General features: G+C 41.3%; 1 protein-coding gene across 8 annotated transcripts in view; it reads left to right on the forward strand.

Moving 5' to 3' along the window:
* PLCB4 (phospholipase C beta 4) overlaps positions 1–19594 on the forward strand; it is a 411772-nt gene that overhangs the window by 304698 nt on the left and 87480 nt on the right. For all 8 annotated transcript variants that reach the window (XM_082358981.1, XM_082358984.1, XM_082358982.1 and 5 more), the window contains 5 exons: positions 2535–2614; positions 5365–5418; positions 11060–11141; positions 12113–12213; positions 12858–12915. In XM_082358981.1, coding sequence (XP_082215107.1) covers positions 2535–2614; positions 5365–5418; positions 11060–11141; positions 12113–12213; positions 12858–12915 — 375 coding nt within the window. The remainder of the gene's footprint in view (positions 1–2534; positions 2615–5364; positions 5419–11059; positions 11142–12112; positions 12214–12857; positions 12916–19594) is intronic.

Genomic DNA, 19594 nt, shown 5'->3' on the forward strand with positions numbered 1-19594 from the left:
ATATCTTTGTAATTTATTTTAGAAACAACTAAATCAGAATGATCAGAAAGAACCAGCAAACAGTCTCAGAAATGATCCACTTTTTTGCCCCAGGAAACCATGGACTTCGTTTTGTGTTTTGGAACACGTAACAAGGCTTCGGTGCTTCCCAGTTCATGCCAACCAAATTATTTGTGCTTTTTCTGTCTCTTCTTGGGAAACTCTGTGTGGGCCTGTGGTTTGTTAGGCCAATCACAGGATATTTGATTGTCCCCAGGGGTTAGAGTCCCATATTTATCCTGACAGAGGAAGTGAGGTCTGATGAGGAAAATAATTAAGGCATTTCTTCAAGGCTGCTATTTCATTTCTTCCTCCTCCCTCAGAACCCTGACTTCACCATCATGCTTGCTGAGGCTTTCAGTGATATTTACCATCCTCAGAAAATGGCCTTTTCTCTTTGTGAAAGGAAATTTTCCTCTTATCACTCCCAAGTCCCCCTTCAGAAGTCTGTTAGGTATGACTGGGGCTCAAAGAGGAAAGCACAAACTCGCTGGTAGACTCACATCCATTAGGGTGGCTACTATCAAAACGCAAGCAAAACAGAAAATAAGGAGTTTGGTGAGGCTGTGGAGAAATTGGGACCCTTGTGCACTGTTAGTGAGATTGTAAAACGGTGCATGTGCTGTGGAAAAGAGTATGACGGCTCCTCAAAAACTTAAAAATAAAATTACCATACAATCCAGTAATTCCACTTCTGGGTATATATCCAAAAGAATTGAAAGCAGACTCTTGAAGAGATACTGGAGCACCCGTGTTCATAGCAGCATGAGTCATAATAGCAATACAAGGATCCATTGATAGATGAACAGATAAACCAAATGTGGCCTATACATACAATGGATTATTATTCAGCCTTAGAAAGGAAGGAAATTCTGACACCTGCTACAACACAGATAAACCTTGAGGAGGACATTAAATTAAGTTAAATAAGCCAGTCACAAAGGACAAATACTGCATGATTCCACTTACATGAGGTACCTTGAGTAGTTAAATTCAGAGAAACAAAGTAGAATGATGGTTGCCATGGGTTGTGGGGAGAGGGAAATGCAGAGTGGTTGTTTAATGGGAACAAAGTTTCATTTCTGCAAGATGAAAAGAGTTCTGGAGATGGATGGTGGTGACGCTTGCACAACGATGTGACTGTTACTTAATGCCACTGAACCGATCACTTAAAAATGGTTACAATGATAAATTTTATGTTATATGTATTACATCACAATTAAAATTAAAACCACACACACGTATAGAACCCAGTCATCACCTCTGGCCCTCGCGAGTGACTTAATCCCTTGACCGTGTTAAAGCTGGTAATACTATGCAGTGGTGTCCAATGGAACCTTCGGTGATGACAGAAATGTTCTTTATTTGCACCGTCTGATATGTTAGGCGCTAAGCCCATGTTGGGTTTGAGCACTTAAAGTGTGATGAGTGCGACAGATGCACTGAATTTTATTTTTATTAGGTTTAAATTTAATTAATTTAATTTAATTAATCTTTATTCAGTTTAATTTAGCCACATGCGGCTAGTGGCTGCCATGCTGGACAGGGCAGGAAGACTGTACGTCTACATTACTGTCTATTCCAAAATAGTTTCCCTTCCTCAGCACAGAGCTACAGCAGTTAGACTAAAAACCTAAGAAGGTAAGGTGCTGGCTTGTGTGTGAGTCCAAGTTCTGTTTGAACCCTCAGTATCAATTTGCTTCAAAACATTTTGCCAAGAGTATGACTCTCATTTTTAGCAATTTGGTATGGCATTCACTGCCATCAGTTATTGGACCCAAGGGCAGAGTGGGCCTTAATTCATGGGCCAGCCTTTTCTAGTAAAATGCCCTTTGTAAACCCAAATTCCTTTACTGCCACACACAGTCTTCTTCACGTTTCCTTGTAAATTCATGGAGTGATGTTATGAACTAAAACCGAGGTCCAAGTCCTTATACAGAAATCATGCAAGCACATTGCTCTTTGCTCTGGGTACCCTGGCATCGATGCCTGTTTTACTTTTTAAGGCTTTGCTGGAAAACACAGACAGGTAAGATAGGTAACAAATTCTTACATTGAAATAGAATCACACAATAAAATGGGTGAACCTCAAATGCCTTCATCCTCTAAAATGAGAGTAGCTAAGTATGTCATCATGTACTGTATAATGTTGCTTTAGAAATAATTAATATTGCCAGCAACTGAAAGGGGCTTATATTTAAACAGGCTGCAAATAGAAGCCTTAACAAGTCAATCAGTGGGCAGCATTGCTTTGTGACAACCCAGTGTTTAATGACACTGTAGATGCCACATTTATCTTCATGGAAAGAATGAAAGCTGTTTATTAAAGCATAAAATATGAGCATGTGGAATGAGGATGGCTGAGTGGCAGGAAGGAGATAAAGAAGAGTTTATATTATTCTTACACAAAATGGATACGAGCTGTCTAATAAAAAACACCCAATTTAGCTCTGGCAGATTTGCTCACCAAGAAAACTTTTTTCTTTCTCTTTCAGCAATGGGTCGAAGGCCTGAGATCCATCATACACAACTTCAGGGCCAACAATGTCAGTCCCATGACATGCCTCAAGAAACAGTGAGTTTTGTTTGCATGATCCTTTGTTCTTGGCAGTTATCAAACAAACAGTCAGATTAGGAGATGAAGTCTATGTATATGGACCAGGCAGCGTCTTCCTTGCCTTCGCCTCTATGCTCCTGACCTTGGAGAAGATGTTGACCAATACGCACCTGTACTCCTCATGCCACCTGGCAGGGCATGTGTGATAAGCCCACAGCCTGAAACCTATTTGAAAGGAATAGTTGATGGCAGAAAGATGCTGGAACCTCAGCTCCCCAGTATCCTCTGGGTTGTGGGCCCTGTCCTTTGTGTCCCGAGACTGAGTCTACTGATAAATAGCTCTGCATGCCTGCGGCCATATTTGGGTGCTGATGTAGCTGGAGTCTCTGTTGCATGACACTGAGAAATGGGGAGTGTGGCCAAGAGAAGCACTTTTGCAAAAGCACCGATGGCTCCAGTGGAAAAGGAGCACTGGCCCCAGGGACTGTTTAGCACCCAATCAGGGATCCAAAGGTACTTTTGAAATTCAGAAAGCAGGCCTTCCTTACTCCAGCTCACTGTATTCAAAATTCAGAGAGGACCTGCATGACATGGTAGGTTTTAACCCTAAGAAGTTATACTTTCCAGGTGACAAGAAAGTTACTCGAGTAGAAATTCTAGCTAAAGCCCAAATCAGCCTGTTTGAAAAGCAGTGATCCATGGAGGAGTGGGGCCACCTGTTATGACAGGGCCCTTGGCAGGCAGTTATGAGGTGCAGGAGAGAACCACACTGAGAATCTGCAGGGATAAGCCTGCATCTCTTAGCCAGGCCCAGGTCCCGCACCAAGGGTGGGATTCCTTGGACTTCTGGGCGATGGGAGGAGAGATCAGTCCTTCGGGCATTTTGCTTTTTACTTCTGGTCCCTTTGGCAGGTGCTTTAACAGCATGGACTCTGTGCTGTAAATCCCAGGTTGGCCACTTCGTTGCTGGGTCCCTCTTGGCAAATTCTTAACCTTGTGCTTCACTGTCCTCATCTGTGAATGGAGGTGGTGACACAACTCATAAGATTCCACGCAGAGGAAATAAGATCATGGGGAGCACCTACCCCGGTGCCTGGCTCCCCATCCCTCCTCGTTCAGTATTAGCTATTTTGATTTTGATATCATCCCTCCGGTGTTTTTCCCATTGTCTTATCGGAGGGGAGTTATTTAGTCTTGTACATTCCTATTTTTTTGTGCAGCTGCTTCTCCTTGTCCTCTGCAGTTGCTGTGGCATGTTTTCTTAAAAATAAAGAGCAACCCAACAGATACTTTGAAGTTATAGAGCGTCAGACTTTTGGCATGCCCACTTATGCCTGAGTGACTCAAGTCCTTGTATCTGGACACCAGATCTTATCTGCCTTCATCGGTGTCCTGCCCAGATCCCTTTCTGTTGCTGGTGTTCACCCATCCGCCAGCTGCTGGGAGGGTTAGGTCACTAAGGGCTCACACCTGCCTGCTTCTCCAGAGAATTGCCCTCTGCCTACGGGGAGTCACCGAGCCCGGGAGATCACTGTCCTCCATTGGCGTCTCTGCAGGATTGGTTCCAGGAACCCTGCTGATCAGAATCCACCGATGCGTGTCCCTTAGAGTTGACCCTTCATGTCCACGGATACAGAACCCACGGATAAGGAGGGCTGACCCTAGACTCCTCCCTTCTTCTGGAAGGAAGCCCATGGCCAATGACAGGCTGAGACAGTATACAAGAGGCCAGCCCCCTTGCCACCAAGCCTGGTGCAGGTCACACTCCAGAGCTCCCTGTGGCGTCAGGACAAAGCTCCAGCTGAGAGCCCAGCTTTGTGTAACTTCCTCCCTGCCTGTCTGCTTCCCTCACTCCTGTGGTCCTGAAACCATCCCCTTAAAAGTAGTCACGTGTGCTTCTAGGAAGCTTGACTTAAGACAGAAACTTTACCAAATCATCATGTTCTGCAGATTGTTAGAATGTTATTAACTGGAAACAGTGAGAATGGGAGTCAGTAGCTAAGAATAGTCCAAGCACCAAAGGACAAATATATGTTCTGGGTCTCCATGTGTCATGAACCCCTGGGGAAAGCAAGGCATTTTTCACCATCAGTTTGAGTTGATGAACTTCTCTGACTATTACAAATTAAGGATCCAGATCCCTTTATGGAGCTGGTGTCCACCCATCCACCAGTTGCTGTGAGGATTAGGTCACTAAGGGCTCACACCTGCCTGCTTCTCCATCTGTACTTCACTACACTGAGAGCAGCCTCTGGGGCTGGGGCGGAGGGGGTCCCCACTGTCCTCAAGACTAGGCTGGCTGGTGTTACCATGCACTTGCATTTCTTACCCCCTTAGTAGATTATTAAAGAGCAACAATCAAGGACGAAACCAGTCACCAAATAAGTGCCTACAATTTGCTTTGCTCATGCAAATTCCCAATTTTCTGATTCATCTAGGATTGCCAGATAAAATATGGGACTCTCAGTGAAATTTGAATTTCAGATAAGTAACAAATAATGTTTTAGTATAAGTACGTCCTATGCAATATTTGGAACATACTTGTAGTAAAAAATTATTTGTTGTTTATCTGAAATTCAGATCTAACAGAGTCCTATATTTCTGTTTGCTAAATCTGACAACAGTAAATTAATCTCACAGTGTGTAATTGCCTCTGGTTTTCCAAATAAATGTTCTTTGTTTGAATGAACTTTCTTTTAAAGTTCTTAACCAGATTGAAGCTATTTCTCCTGAGAAACATTAAAACAGTTGTTACTGTTGTTTTCCAGCTGGATGAAATTGGCATTTATGACCAACACAAATGGGAAAATTCCAGTTAGGAGGTAAGTCAGTTATTCTTGTCTGCTCTGCACAGCCTGGGTCAGCCCTTGTGATACCAGCCCACAGAGAGAGCCCCCCACAAGGACTTGTTAATTTCTTTAACTAAAGATATTTCTGGAAGCTTAGTTTGAATCACATCATCAAAGGCTGTGTTCAGTTTGTAAAAAACCACTTATGGACGTAAAGTTGCATTTTTCCTCCGAACGGGTAGCATTAACTCTGATAAATTAAAGAACATCTGAAAATGTAGCAGTATTTTTTAATCTTCAACTAAGTGGGTTTTCAGGATTCAGGTATATTTCACCTACTTGCCCTGAACAACCTTTAACTACAATTAAAGAAGTTTATACTGTGCACCTACAGTGGAAGTGTATGGACATGTCTTAGGAAGTGTGATGCCTCTAGACAGTGCATCTCATTCTGGGCTTCGCTGGTCCTCTGGTGCCCAGGACGAGTGAGTGGACATGGTGTCTGGGTATGCTATCATTGACACCACATGACCTTCAGTGCCCATGTCACTTCCCTCCTCACCCTGCCCAAGGTAACAGAGACAAGGGAGAAAATGTCAGGAAAGCCTGGGTGGAGTCAAGAATGAAGAGAAGATGAACCAGAAACGGCCTTCACACCTGTGCTTCAGTACTTAAGCTGATGTGCTTCACCCTCTGAGGATTTCTCATGCTCCCCTTTTTTCTGCCTCTCCACTCCTTCCAGCGTTAGGGTCGTGGTCTGTGGGTCCAGTTGGAAGCTCTTGTGACAGTAGTGATGGGAATTCTTTGCCCAGCTTCCCAAGTTTTTTTTTTTTTTTCGTTGGTGTTTGTGTAAGCATTTCATGAAAATTCCAGAAGCTGAACTGGGCCCCAGAGCATCTGCTGCCCACATGAAACCAGGGGTATATTAGGATTCAGGAACCTGAATTAAACATGAGTCCCCCAGATACCGACCCACTCTTTTAGAATTCTCCCAACTCGCATTCAAGTTGACCTCTTCCTGGAAACTTTAGCAAAGAGGCCAACAACAAATAACAGACAAAACCCAGAACTACTGGGTGGAGTCGTGTCTAAGAACCGCTCTATCTTTCAGAGATGAGGTGGACAGGTCACCAGCTGCACAGCATTTGAGGGAATGCACTGGAGCCGAGACCCACTGATTACACTCAGCCCTTTCTGCCTCTCCTTTCCCTCTGTCTCTGCCCAGACTTGAAGCTTCCATTCTGCATCCCTCTGAGAGTATCTCCATACTCCTTCAATGTCATTCTTTTCACATTTGTCAGAACTATCTTAGAGGTCATCATTTTCCTTAACTCCATGTATTGTAACATTCATGGACTAAGGTATCCATGTGACACTGATGTATCAATGGGCAAACGAAAAGCATACACATCATAAAGAAGACCATGGCAGTATTCTTTTTATTTAACATTTTATTGAGGGCTTCCAGGGTTATTGACCTCATGCATCTGTTGTGGTCTTTACAAATCTATATGTAGGATTCTCTGCTTTTTATTTAATAACTTACTAGCAAGTCAATTTTGCGTTTACTTTAGAAGCTTAAAAAAAGCCCCACTAACACCCTTGACTGATGGTTGTTGGCAAAGTCACTTAACACTGATCATTATTTTATTTAAAGCCCTTTGCTCTGTTGAGAATAGCAGGACAATTATTTTAATGTATCTCAGCATCCTACAGCTATTGCCAGATATATAGTGCATATTTATTTAAAAATCAGTATTGAAGTAATAAGTCCAAACTTAGCACAGATAGCAGTGTGAAGACCAGAAATGTAGGGTGAATCGGTTTTTACATAACTTGCTCTCCTGATTTTTCTCCCAAGATAAGGTTCAGGAAATGGACAAAATAGAAACACATAGATTGTAATCAAAGCACTCCTAACGAGCAGTTCTGGTGTCATCTGTACACATCCTATGAATCAAGCCATTGTTACACAAGCTTGGAAGCCTTTGCTGATTCCAAAGATCTTTGTGCAGCATGTTCACATACAAAATTATTACCCCCTTTTTTGTAGAAATAGCCTAGATATTTCGTCTTCTTCTTTAGCTTTCTCTGACGTGAACTCTTTGGTGCCTGCCAGCATTAACAGGTGTTTGACACAAGACATCTGTGATCCAGGGGCAGCTTGTCAGAGTTGATGGAGAATTGATACCAAGCCAGCAAAAAGTGGATAAATCTTTATGTGGATGAGCTGCCAAGGGCGAGGTGGAAATTGTTCTGAATGTTTTAATGGATATGAAGAATAAACACTTTAAAATGTCATTTCATCACTATCATTCTGGAGTTTTTAAAATGGAAACTATTAGTGTAGTGTGTGTGTAATATTAGAGGGGATCTGGCTTCAGGGTCATTAGATCAGCTTGAGAGTGGCCCCTCCTTGTGAGCTGTAACCAAAATTTAATGTCCAGGAAGCTGCAGGAAGAATAAGGGAAGAAAGTCTTTACCTCCCTCTTCTCTTTTCTTTCTTTGTACATCATCTTATGCAGTCTGCCCTTCTCCCAAACTTACAAACTCACACTCAATTTACCTATCCACTCAGACCAAAGCTTTGAAGGTCACTCTTTTTTTTTTTTTTTTAATTGCCACTTCCCATTCCTTGTAACATGGAGTTGGAACCAACGGCTATGAGTAGAAGGAGTCCCAAGGGAGACAGATGTGTTAAGAGGGCTAAGACCTCAGGGGTGGTCATAGCAGCCCAACTCCCTCATAATCCATCCACATCCTGAAGGCCCAGCCTGCCTATGACGAGGGTCTGGTTCTGCAGGGGGCTTCACTTCATGAACACTCCTTGACTGTTTCAGAAGATGGTATTAAAACCATTGGATAGATTGTAGACCCTTTGAGGGCAGAGTGAGACTCCCTGAGTTTCTAGGGTCATTGCTGTCTTGGTTACCTGTAAGGTCTGCTGGAACAGGGAATTTAATCAGATGGACTGGGTACCACTTAAGGGTATTTGCTTTTCTGGCATTTCCTTTGGGGTAGGTAGTGTGTTTTGCTTCAATAGAAACTCTGAGCACCTGTAGCTACGAAGCACTAAGCTGTACTCTTTGGGGCTGTGTATAAAGGGTTGAATAAATTGCAGTCCCTTATACACACTCTAGGTGCCCATGAAACGCCCTCGATGGTGTCTGAAATGCCCCCAGCCTGTGATAAGTGTGTTTCTTTCTCTCAGGACCCTGGTTAAATGCTGGGCCTCCGATGCAAGTGGAAACTCAGAGAATTCACCTTTGCACCACAACCCACTCACCCCTAAGCCGAATCCATTTTGAGGCCCAAGAATGACTCTGAAAGCTGCCTGGAGAGAAGGCAATAAAGGAGCCCCATCCCCGCTCCTCCCCACCTCCAGGGAAATGGTCTCTTCTCCTTCCTTGCTCCTATTTTCTCTTAGAATGAGGGGAGCAAATCTGTGTTGAGGTTGCCCAGCCCGAGCCCCCTCGTGAAAAGATGGGCCTGAGAACGAGCCCTTCTGACCATCATACCACCTCTTGCCTTTATTTATTTATTTATTTTGGCCCCTCAGCAGGTGGGATCTTAGTGCCCTGACCAGGGATCGAAGCCGTGCCCCCTGCAGTGGAAGCACGGATTCCTAACAATTGGACTGCCAGGGAAGTCCCACCTCTTTCCTTTATTATCTTCTGTCATGTCTCTGGGCTCTGACTTTGCCCTCACTGATATATTCCCATGTGGATTTCCCTCCTTCCTGGCCCTGGACACCCTATTTTCTCCTTCTCTCAGTTTCTCTATCTCCCACAAATGCTTGGACAGACTACTCCCAAAAGATGTCCTTGTTCTGCTTCCTATTTCTTGGCATTTCCCCAAGCCCCAGCCAAGATTCTATTCCACGAACTCTCCCTTTCCTCCCCACTCCATCCCCTCCCCAACACCAGGTTGTTTCAACAGAAAGGCTCAGGCCCTACACCTGCTACATTCATGACCATGTTCATCAGTTTTCATCTCCTTTATGAGGCCTGTTGAAACCTAACACAAGCTCGAGTTAGCTGAGATTCCCCTGAGATTGCTATTCAGAGAGTTTCCTCCTGGTTACAGGTGCCAGACATCCCAAATCCTGCTGGAACCTGCAGCCCTCACATTAACACATACATACTCTGTTTCAAAAAAAAGACACACTGAATAGCCACTTTCCTCTATTATAAAGAGCAGATAAAGTGCTTCTCAACTCAGTCCAATGTATGAAAATTCCATGAACTCTAGAGAAGTGGGAAAATGTGGGCATAGCACCCTTGACCCTAGAAGCTGGTTTACTTAATGTCATACATATATGCTGTACCATGTCTGCAGATTTGTTAAAGAGAATTCATAGGTCTCCCTATATTTGAATACAACTGTCTCAAACCTTTTTAAAACTGTACTTCTTGAAGTATTCTTAGACCACGTATGAAACAATAAAGCTTTGAATGAACACATAGCAATTCGTATACCTACAGCTAGTTCTTCCCAATCTCTTCTGGGAAGTTGTACTCTGCAGTTGAAGTGGTGCTTTCTCCCACTCATCAAGATTAAATGGCGGTCACTGCTTACATTGAGAGCTTGCCTTCCACTTAAACGCAAACAGTGGAGTGCATGACAAGGTTGGGCATGGGAGGCGCTGGTACAGATCCTCCTGTGCTCACAGGGAAGGCGGTCCAAAGCCAAGCTTCACAGATGAAAGTAAGCTCTGTCTTCCAGCGGAGGCTGGACTTCTGATTTAGACTTTAAGTTATTATGGTGACAAATCACCTGGGCCTCCATTCAGGGAGTGAATGAAGGCTCTTTGGGTGGCCAAGACATGGCCCAGAGTCAAGTATGGATTCCAGGGTCCAAGTCGTCTCCTCAATAGTGTTCGTTCTGAGTGTCACCAATTCATTTATCAGGAGTCTCTCTCCTACTTTTATCATCATCCGGAAATATGCTCCTTAAGGTGTTATCCATCTTACTAGCCTTGATGAACACAGTACTAATTCAAAGGCACCACCATTATTCAAAAATACTGTGTCTCAGGGGAATGGCAAGATTCTGCTGAAACATTGAATAATTGTTCCCCTGCCTCCCCTCTCCCTGACACCTGTCACTTTCATAATAAAGTCCCCAGTCCTTGAGGCAGCTGACATGTCAGAGTAGCTAAAGGGTGCTTAGCTCAAAATATATATATATATATATGTCTGCTAATGCATGTCAGCTGTAGTATGAAGCCAGGTAAGGGCAATCGCAGGCACATGCTGTGTCCTAAGGGACCTCTTTCCTTTCCTCAAGTCAAGATATTGTCACCATGAGGTTTTATTCTAGACATGCTGTTCCATCTGCCACATTCCTTTTTCCTAAGAAAGCAGTTTGATAGGATCGAAATTTATTATTGTGATTGTCCAATGGTCTGTATCCCTGGTGCATCTTACATTCACAAGTAGCCAGAGAGACCACCTGTCTTAGAATCAAGTCACCACACTGGCACAACCAGCTCTGATAACCAGAGGGACATTGCAGGAGCTAGTTTGGGAAGTGAAAAATACCTAAAAATGAAAAGTAATTTTATTTGCCTTTTTCTTCTCCCCTATCCCACCATTCCTAGTTTTAATGGGATCTTTGCATCAGAGGAAACAGAATTAATAGTAACTTTATTTCTTTTTCTTTTCTGCCCTAGTATTACCAGAACCTTTGCATCGGGGAAAACAGAAAAGGTGATCTTTCAAGCACTCAAGGAGCTAGGTCTTCCCAGTGGAAAGGTATTCATTAATCTAATAATGTGTTTCTAAAACCACTTTGTGTATTTATGTTCTCATGTAATAAACAAGATTGTATTAAACTGATTCAATTAGATTCAGAATTAGATTCAGTCACACATAGTACAGTCAATTTTTCCTTTATTCTCTTTCCTTCTGTCCTTCCTTCCTTTTGTTTTCTGGGCATTTTAACCTAAACGTTTTAGTATTCAAATAGTGTACTTCCAAATGTTGTTGTCAACTTTATTAAGAAAAGGAAATGACAGCCAGCCTGCTCTTTCACACAGCTTATGGAAAACTTATTTTACAGAAACCCATCAACATTGCCTGGACCATGTACAATGTCAGCATGAAAAATGGCTCATAAATTCAGTTCTTCAGGATGGCTGTGCGATATTTTATGAAGCACCTCTCCCCAAACATACCATTTGTGTTTGTGGCCCTTTGGATTTAAAATAATTGCAATTAATGTGTTAACTGCAAGAAAGATTTAAGCCTGTTGCTGCCTTAACAAATCCGATTCGAAATATGAAGTTCAGTATGAAAAGTAAACTCTTATAGGATCCCCTTCATGTGGTCTTGTGAAAATTCACAAAATAAGCATAAGAAAACATTGGGCTTGGTTTAGTCAGCATCCTTTAGGCAGGCACTTGCTTTTCTCCTTCAAGGAGAGAAGGAAAAAATGTTTCTTTGTATTTGTTCTGTGGAGTGTCTCCCAGAGCAAGCCCAGCTGTGGCCAGTGTTTGAACATGCAAACCATGGATGCATGGTAACTAGAAATGCTCATTTACACATGCCAACTTCTAGAGGCCTGGCCAACGGCTGGACCTCCTGGTTCCTATCAGCAAGAATCAGAGATGAAGGCTCTGGAATTCCAAGTGTCATCACTTTGCTTCATGAACCTGTGGATTCTGTAGATCCTCCAAGGAGAGAAAAATGTGCCCTGATTTATGACACGCTTCTATTCTTTCCAGAATGATGAAATTGAACCTGCAGCATTTACTTATGAAAAGTTCTATGAACTGACACAAAAGATTTGTCCTCGGACAGATATAGAGGATCTTTTTAAAAAAATGTAAGTTCCATTTATGAGAAAGTGTCACATCAATGTTATCCTTGTATTTTTAGATTTTAAAAACATTTTTATCCTAATATTTTCAAATAGTATGTTGATAGTATCTAGGAATATCTAGCCAGGGTTACATTTTCACCCCTTAGTTTATTTGGTGTAAAAGTTCGCTCTGATTTTTTGAGAAACTTTTAGTTAGTTGTAGCACCTGGAACTTCCCCCCTCCCCTCCCTGCATTGGCTTTACTAACTACCTACAATGTTAACTTGCTCCTTTAGGTATTAACCCGTTATGTGAACTAACAAGATTTGATTTGGAATGTTATTATGTTGTTGAAAAGTCCATTCATTCCAATTATTTCAAATGGATGACTTACATGTTGTTTTTATAATAATGCCTGTGGATAATGCAAAAGAGGGATTGCAGACATTTTCTGTAAGCTAGTGGGAATGATTTCTTTCCTTTGTTGTTGTTGTTGGGTTATTTTTTTTTCCCCCTCACAAACAGTCTCTGGCCATTTTAAGAGTTCACCACTACTTCAGGGTTAGAAAATAAGTGTAGAATTATCATCAACAAATGTCAACATGTAAATCGTACCTCCTGTAGCATCATATACCAAAACTTACTTTTTCTAATAAATTTCTTTTCAGCAATGGAGACAAAACTGATTATTTAACGGTAGACCAATTAGTGAGCTTTCTAAATGAAGTAAGCTTTTTCATACATTAACTCCATCAGTCTGTGTGCAGTGGCTTGCCCTCCTCCAGCATCCTCATTGCATGCCTGCATCCTACACCTTCATTCGCTTTGCTTCTGACCTGCTGATCTTTCCATGATGGCTTTACCAGGTGCAAAAATCAGCTGCTGCCTTCGTGTGTCCATGCACTTCTTCATTGGCTTTGCACACTGCTTTTTTGCTGGTTTCTTGCTGTGATGTGTAGCTCCGGTTCTGTGTGTGTGTGTGAATTTGATAATATATTCATTTAATTAAATGTGTCTATGTTTTTGCAAGGTGATATTTAAGGTACTTATTTTTTTCTATTTACTTATAAGAAATAGAAAGAGAATGGATTGAGTTTACCACACTATAGTTGGATTCTCCATTGCTAACTTTTCCTCATACCTTTGCATGGACTAGAAAAGCTTTATTTTTGTCTTTTAATGGATTGCATGTAAGAAAAATATGTAGGTTCGAATAGAATATTTAGACAACAAGCACAACATGGACTTCCTGGGTGAAAATATAGTGCATATTAGGCCAATGAGATGGCAGGTTAAATTTTTCCTTTTTATTTTTATAACAAGCTCAGAGCTAATTTTAGAACGTGATTCACTTAACAACCAAAACTGATTGACAAAATTTGCTTAAGCCCAAGAGAAAGATATTTCAGAACACGTAAAGGTTGCAATTTTTATTACAACTAAAATTAACTTCTTTTTTCCTCTACACGTTCAAAAAAGTGTTTTCTCGTCAGTGAAACCCATTGAAGCTCTTGTTAATCCAAAAAGGGAAACTCACTTTTTGTCTAACACATTAATAATAAGAAGACTTTAAGTGAGGAATGGACAGTATATTTTTGTTTCAAAACAATTGATGTTAGCCATTATACCTTATAAAGAGAAAACTTTAGGAAAGGCAGTATCATGCCAGATATGAGGTATTGCCTCAAGAAAAGACCACAGGTAGACTGTGATTTGCCAGTTTGCAGACACAGATCACATCTTTGCCAAAGGGCTTCTCTTTTCTTTCCCTGTCAGGGCTCAGTAGCTCCCAATTTGTAGGGTTGCACTTGAGAAGCTATGGTAACCAGAGCCTAGAAGCACCGATGCAGGAGAGAAAAGTTCCCCCATATAGCAGTGCAGATGCCTCCACTTTTAAATAATCCTTTCAGTACATTGCAATATTTATTTTACTTGAAAACATTTCAAGTTTTTCACTCCTCTAGTTTTTGATCATGCGAATACTATGTTCATAATCTTTACCCAGATATTATCCACATTCTTACGCCACCGTTGCTTGGAAGTTAAGTTGCCTTGCTTTGCCTCCTTAACCCTTTCCCCATCTTCTGCTTCTTTTAAAAAATGTATTGTGTTATCTCCCTCAGCTTCTTCATGTACTTTGGGTCATTGGTCACCTTATGTTTTGGTGAGACGGGCAAAAATCTTGCTTTCTACTAAAGAGGGAAGGTGCTTTAGTGGAGAGAAGATGTACCACCTCATCAGTTTGCCTAGAAAAAGGCCTCTTGGGTGCTCTGGGATGAAGCTGGTACCCAGCCATCTATTAAACATGACAGAGACTTAATATGCATTGTACTGTTCAAATGAGGAAACAGTTCTGAAGTCCTCAGAATAGGTGCTGCATTCATGGGTGCTTATCTCATGCCTTTTCTTTTTTGGGTGGTTTCTGTAGACCTACCCGATAACTACTCTTGTCATTCTTATGAGTCTTATGACAAAAAATTTAATTTTTAAAAGGTATGATCACCCATACTTTCTGGCTCTGACATCCAAATTCTTTCTCAAAATACTTACTCTTTGGTAAGCTTTTATCTATCACTATTACACTGGCCAGTAGTGTTCATTTACTTATGTTTCCTTCTGTTTGGCTTCTCATTAACAGTAAGGTGGCACCTTTAATTGGGGGGGGGGGGTGGGACTCATGGAATCAGTGTGATTCTAGATTTCTTTAGGTCACAGAAACTACAAGACAGTCCAGGAAAGTGTACAGCCTTTATTTTTAATCAAAGTGTCTGCCCTGAATCTCTTCCTTTTCTGTCCTAGTGAACTCAGCTGGAAGAACTAGACAGATATCTGAATGTCTCCTTGAAGAAGGCTGTCAAACTTAGAGAACGTTCTGCCAGCGCCTTGCACCCTCTCTTTGAGTCCTACCATTGTCCCTCTCATTGCTCCAAAGTCGAAAGCACCCCTTGGGCAGAGCACCGTCAAAACCCATAATGAAAGGAGACAGAGTTCACTCAGGAAGGGAGCAGGCATTGGAATGTAAGGGTCTCTGACTTGAAAAGCTTAGACCTAAACATTTTCAAAATGCCTTAGCCATATAGTCTCAACAAGCTGGAATTCAACATTATATTAGAAGACCTGGATCATGCAATTAGACAAGAAAAAATAAATGAATCCCAGGAACACAAAAGGACAAGGCCCTATTCATTATTTGCAGATGATGATTATGTAACCTGAATATCAAAAACTATCAACTGAAAAACTCTTTGAACAGATAGAGAGTTCAACAAGGTAACCAAATAAGTGATCAACAAAGAAAAGTCAATACACACACGTACACTAGCATTAACCAATTAGAATAGGTAACAGGAAAAAAATGCCATTTATATTAGCAAAAGCCATGCTGCCACCCACCACCCTCCAGCTTGTAAATCTAATACTAATGTGTATCTCCAGGAATTTGGAAGGTGAGGAGAGACTATCATTTACTGCCTTGGTCGCCGTGTGGGGGTTTGTACCACCTGCTCTCTACCCATGCCGTCACCACTTACTAGCTTTTCACTAGTAGCTTTAGATCTGCTCATTTGCTTCTCCGTACGTCCATGTTCATTGCTCCCCAGAGTGTGATCTGGGGACCAGCAGCATCGGCATCACCAGGGAGCTTGTTAGAAATGCAGAATCTCAGGTCCCACCCAGACCTGCTGAGTTGGAATCTGCATTTAACATTATCTCCAGGTGATTTGTCTGCACATTAGAGTTTGTGAAGTGCTGGATTCCTCCTTGGAATGCTTAGTGTGAATGGAAAGAATGTGAGAGCAGCATAAACGTATTATTCTCCATAATGAACTTAGTCATGGAAATCCTCCACTCGGATCTAAAATCTTGCCACAGCTATGTCTCTTGGTCCCATCCAGTGGGCTGAGGGAAACTTTCTTTGCCTATATTATGGAAATAGCAAACTGGAGTCCAGGAGAGCTGGTGGGGGCCGTCACTATGAGCTGGCACATGGTTGGAAACTGCCACCAACTCAGTTCTCTATGTATCAGGGCTAATTAAAGCTTCTTGGCTTCAGTTAGTTTCACCTCTCTTTCCCTGTTCCTAATGAGAAGCTAAATTGATTTTAGGTTTGCCTTCACTCTCCATATGACTTCTTACAAAGATGACAGCAACTGAGGGCTGGCAGAATTGAGAGATGCATGAAGAGCTGGAGAAAGAGGTCAAATTAAGAAAGAGAGGAAGAGATTTTAGATAACCACAACAATCAAGAATTAGCTTTATTTTCTTGTTGCTGGTAATCTTTCCCCCGCCTCACATATATCATAGGATCACGTTAGAGCTAAACCTGATTTGTTATTTTATTTTTTATTTTGCAGTTGAAAGAATGTAATAAAGGGCTCAAGATTGCTTTCCATTTACAATATCTTTATTCTTTAATGCATGAGCAAAGAGAGAGACGGGAGTATTTGGTGCTATAAACCTTACCAATTATTCCCTTATCTTTTTATATCTCTTTTGAATATTATTTATGTCAACATCTCTCTCCCAGTGCTGCTTGGATTGAAGCCAGTTGAAGTCTTTTCTCAATAAAAGTAAGGACATAATAAAGGAGGCGTGTTCATTATCTTCTTGTTCACTTGGGCACAGTTCTGTGAACTATTTTCGGAAGCTGTTCAGTATCGTATTTTACAAAGCCCTGGCCATCACGGGGTGGATGCCCTCTGTACATTGCTACCCCAAATCCCAACTGAAAACCCAGGTCTCTCCCTCAGAGCTGTGAAGCACTTGCCCCACTGTCCTTATGTCCATGTGGAAATCTTCTGCAACCTTATTACTCTGAGATTACGTGGAAATGATCTTTCTCCTCTTTGTTTTCTCATATAAAATTATATTTTTGTGACTCAATACAAGTTTTACCATTTTTTCCTTGCCTTTGGGTTATCCAGATTACACTGTGCTTCCTTTTTGAAACGTGAACATTTTCAGGAAAGTAAAAGGTTAACTTATCTGGTGGAGCAGATGTGAAGACAAGTGAAATTTCATATTGTCTTCTCTTAATGCTTATTTGCTGCAAAAGTAGAATAGGGGATTATGATACATCCATTTTAAGTACTCGGTTTTCCTGGCTATTGCTTCTGATAGGGGGATGTTCTTCTAGTGAATATCATGCCCTCTGATAAATTTTGATGGGGGTTAATTAGGAGGACATCTCAAACATTTAGCATTCTTCTATCCTTTGCAGAACTTAGGTACTTTTTTTTTCCTATGGATATGCAAATATATTGAAATGCAAACCTTTACATATTAGAGTAGTGCTTCTTAAATTTGAGCACATCAGAATCACCTGAGAAGCTTGTGAAAATACAGATTCATGGGTTCCACCCCAGAGAGTCAGGTTTCGTAAATTTGGAGTGGGGCCCAAGAATGTGCATTTCTAACAAGCTCCCAGGTGAGGGTGATGCCACTGCTGCCATCCACAGGTCACACTACAGGGGGCACTGGGTTAGAACCCACATACCTCTGTACATAAAAAGCACCTAAGAATACCTGGATTCCCTCTCTTCCTTTCCCAACTTTGCCTCTTTCTTCTTTGGCTGAGTCTCTTCTTTCTCTCACTTTTAAATTCATATGGATTTGCCCCATGATCTCCATGAGTCCAGAACACTTACCAAAAGGATATCTTTAGATTAAAAGACTTAATTATAATAAGGCAGAAAACCTTATTAGTATAGTGGCCAACCATGAACATAACTGCAGTGGGGTCTCAAAAGGCCCTTTTCCTGCCACATCCATCTTCTTCCATGGTATTATTTTCAGAGACTGAAAAGGAAAGTGCCTAGAAAATGTACTGTTTGTTTGTTTGTTTGTTTTGAAAACAATGCTTTCTCACCAGAGAGCTCTGCTTGTCATTCCCTTGGGTAGGGGCTCTGGAGTTGCATGACCGCATCCATTTCCTAAACAAGATGTCTTGTAGCATGCTTCACCTGCTTGGCGTTCCGTGGTCCACTGCACCATCTCTCTGCATACCCCAGGACTTTTCTTTTTTGTGGTCTCGAGGCCTGTTGCTCATATAACAGTTTCTGCTCTAGCACATGCATGGATGTGAGCTGTTGTGAGCCGTAATTTCTTAGATTCCAACAGAAGCATGCTTCATTGGGATAAATTGACAAAGAGATATTGATTCCTTAGGAGTTAACACTCTTAACTCGGTGGGGAGTTGGGAGGATCAGAGCAGGCTAGGCCACAAGTGCTTTAGGAAATTACATCAAGTGTTCTGTTGGCCAAAGGCATTCATTCTGTGTGCCCCACTCTTCAAATGATCATTTCAAAACAAATGGGGAAGGGAGATCCATATGAACTTTTAACAATTGTTTCTTCAATACTTTTTCAATAGTGCTTTTCAAAGTCTGTGCATATATTTGGGTAAAGAGTTGTTGCCGGTGTCCTACATACTGACCAAGTTTTGCTCACATCTGCTTATATGCCATTATTCCATTGAAGTTTCCTTTATTTATTTATTTGATGGATGACCAGGGATGCAGTGTTTGGTCTTCTAATCTACCACGAACAATAAGGAAGTTTAACGGCCCCACTACCTCTAGGTACAGAAAGATAGTCAGATAGACACACACACACACACGATTGTAGCTGAGTCAGTTAGTAAGTTGGACTTTTTTCATCACTGCTGTAAAGTTAGGATGACAGAACTGCAGAAATAGCTTTGCTCCTGGTGCCTCATATAACATAGCACCAGGAGCCTATAGGTGCTGATTTGAAAAGAATGACATCACCAACCTCCAAATTATTTATGTACTTTCTGCCCAGAGAATTTCCTCGGGGCAAACCAAGTTAGATTTCATAGTGAAATAGAATTTCTGAACTACTGATATTTAAACACAAATTTTCATACTGTTTAGAGCTTGTAAATATCCTTGTGCTGATTAATTTTCAACTATTACAATGGGTTCATTTTGATAAATATTGATTCAAGAGAATGAAGTTTGCAGTTCCCAAGAAATCTTTTATTCATGTAGAAAGACATAATGAAAATAAAGTGATATTTGCCTGTCTAACTTCAGGGTTTTGGAGGGGTTTTTTGTTATTGTTGTTTTTGGTTTGGCATTTAAATGGGTATGTTATATATTTGGGGTTTTTGGGGATTTTTGCTTTTGTTTATCTTTTTTTTTTTTAAAGATTTTTGATCTCACTTTTTTTTTTTTTTTTTTGATCTCACTTTTTATAAGCACTTATGCCAAATGTCTTGCCTGTGGTATGGCAATGCCATACCGTTTTCTCTGTCCGTCAACTTTTGAAGAAAGAAAGTATCTTCTGTTTTCTCCCTCTTCAGTTCAGTGAGGGGAACCAACAAACTACTACCAAATTTGGACGTTTCTGAAGTCTATTTTAGGAAGAAAGACAGGAAAAAAGT

The sequence above is a fragment of the Balaenoptera borealis genome (genome assembly GCF_965194805.1).
Source record: "Balaenoptera borealis genome assembly, chromosome: 16".
NCBI classification, from domain to species: Eukaryota; Metazoa; Chordata; class Mammalia; order Artiodactyla; family Balaenopteridae; genus Balaenoptera; species Balaenoptera borealis.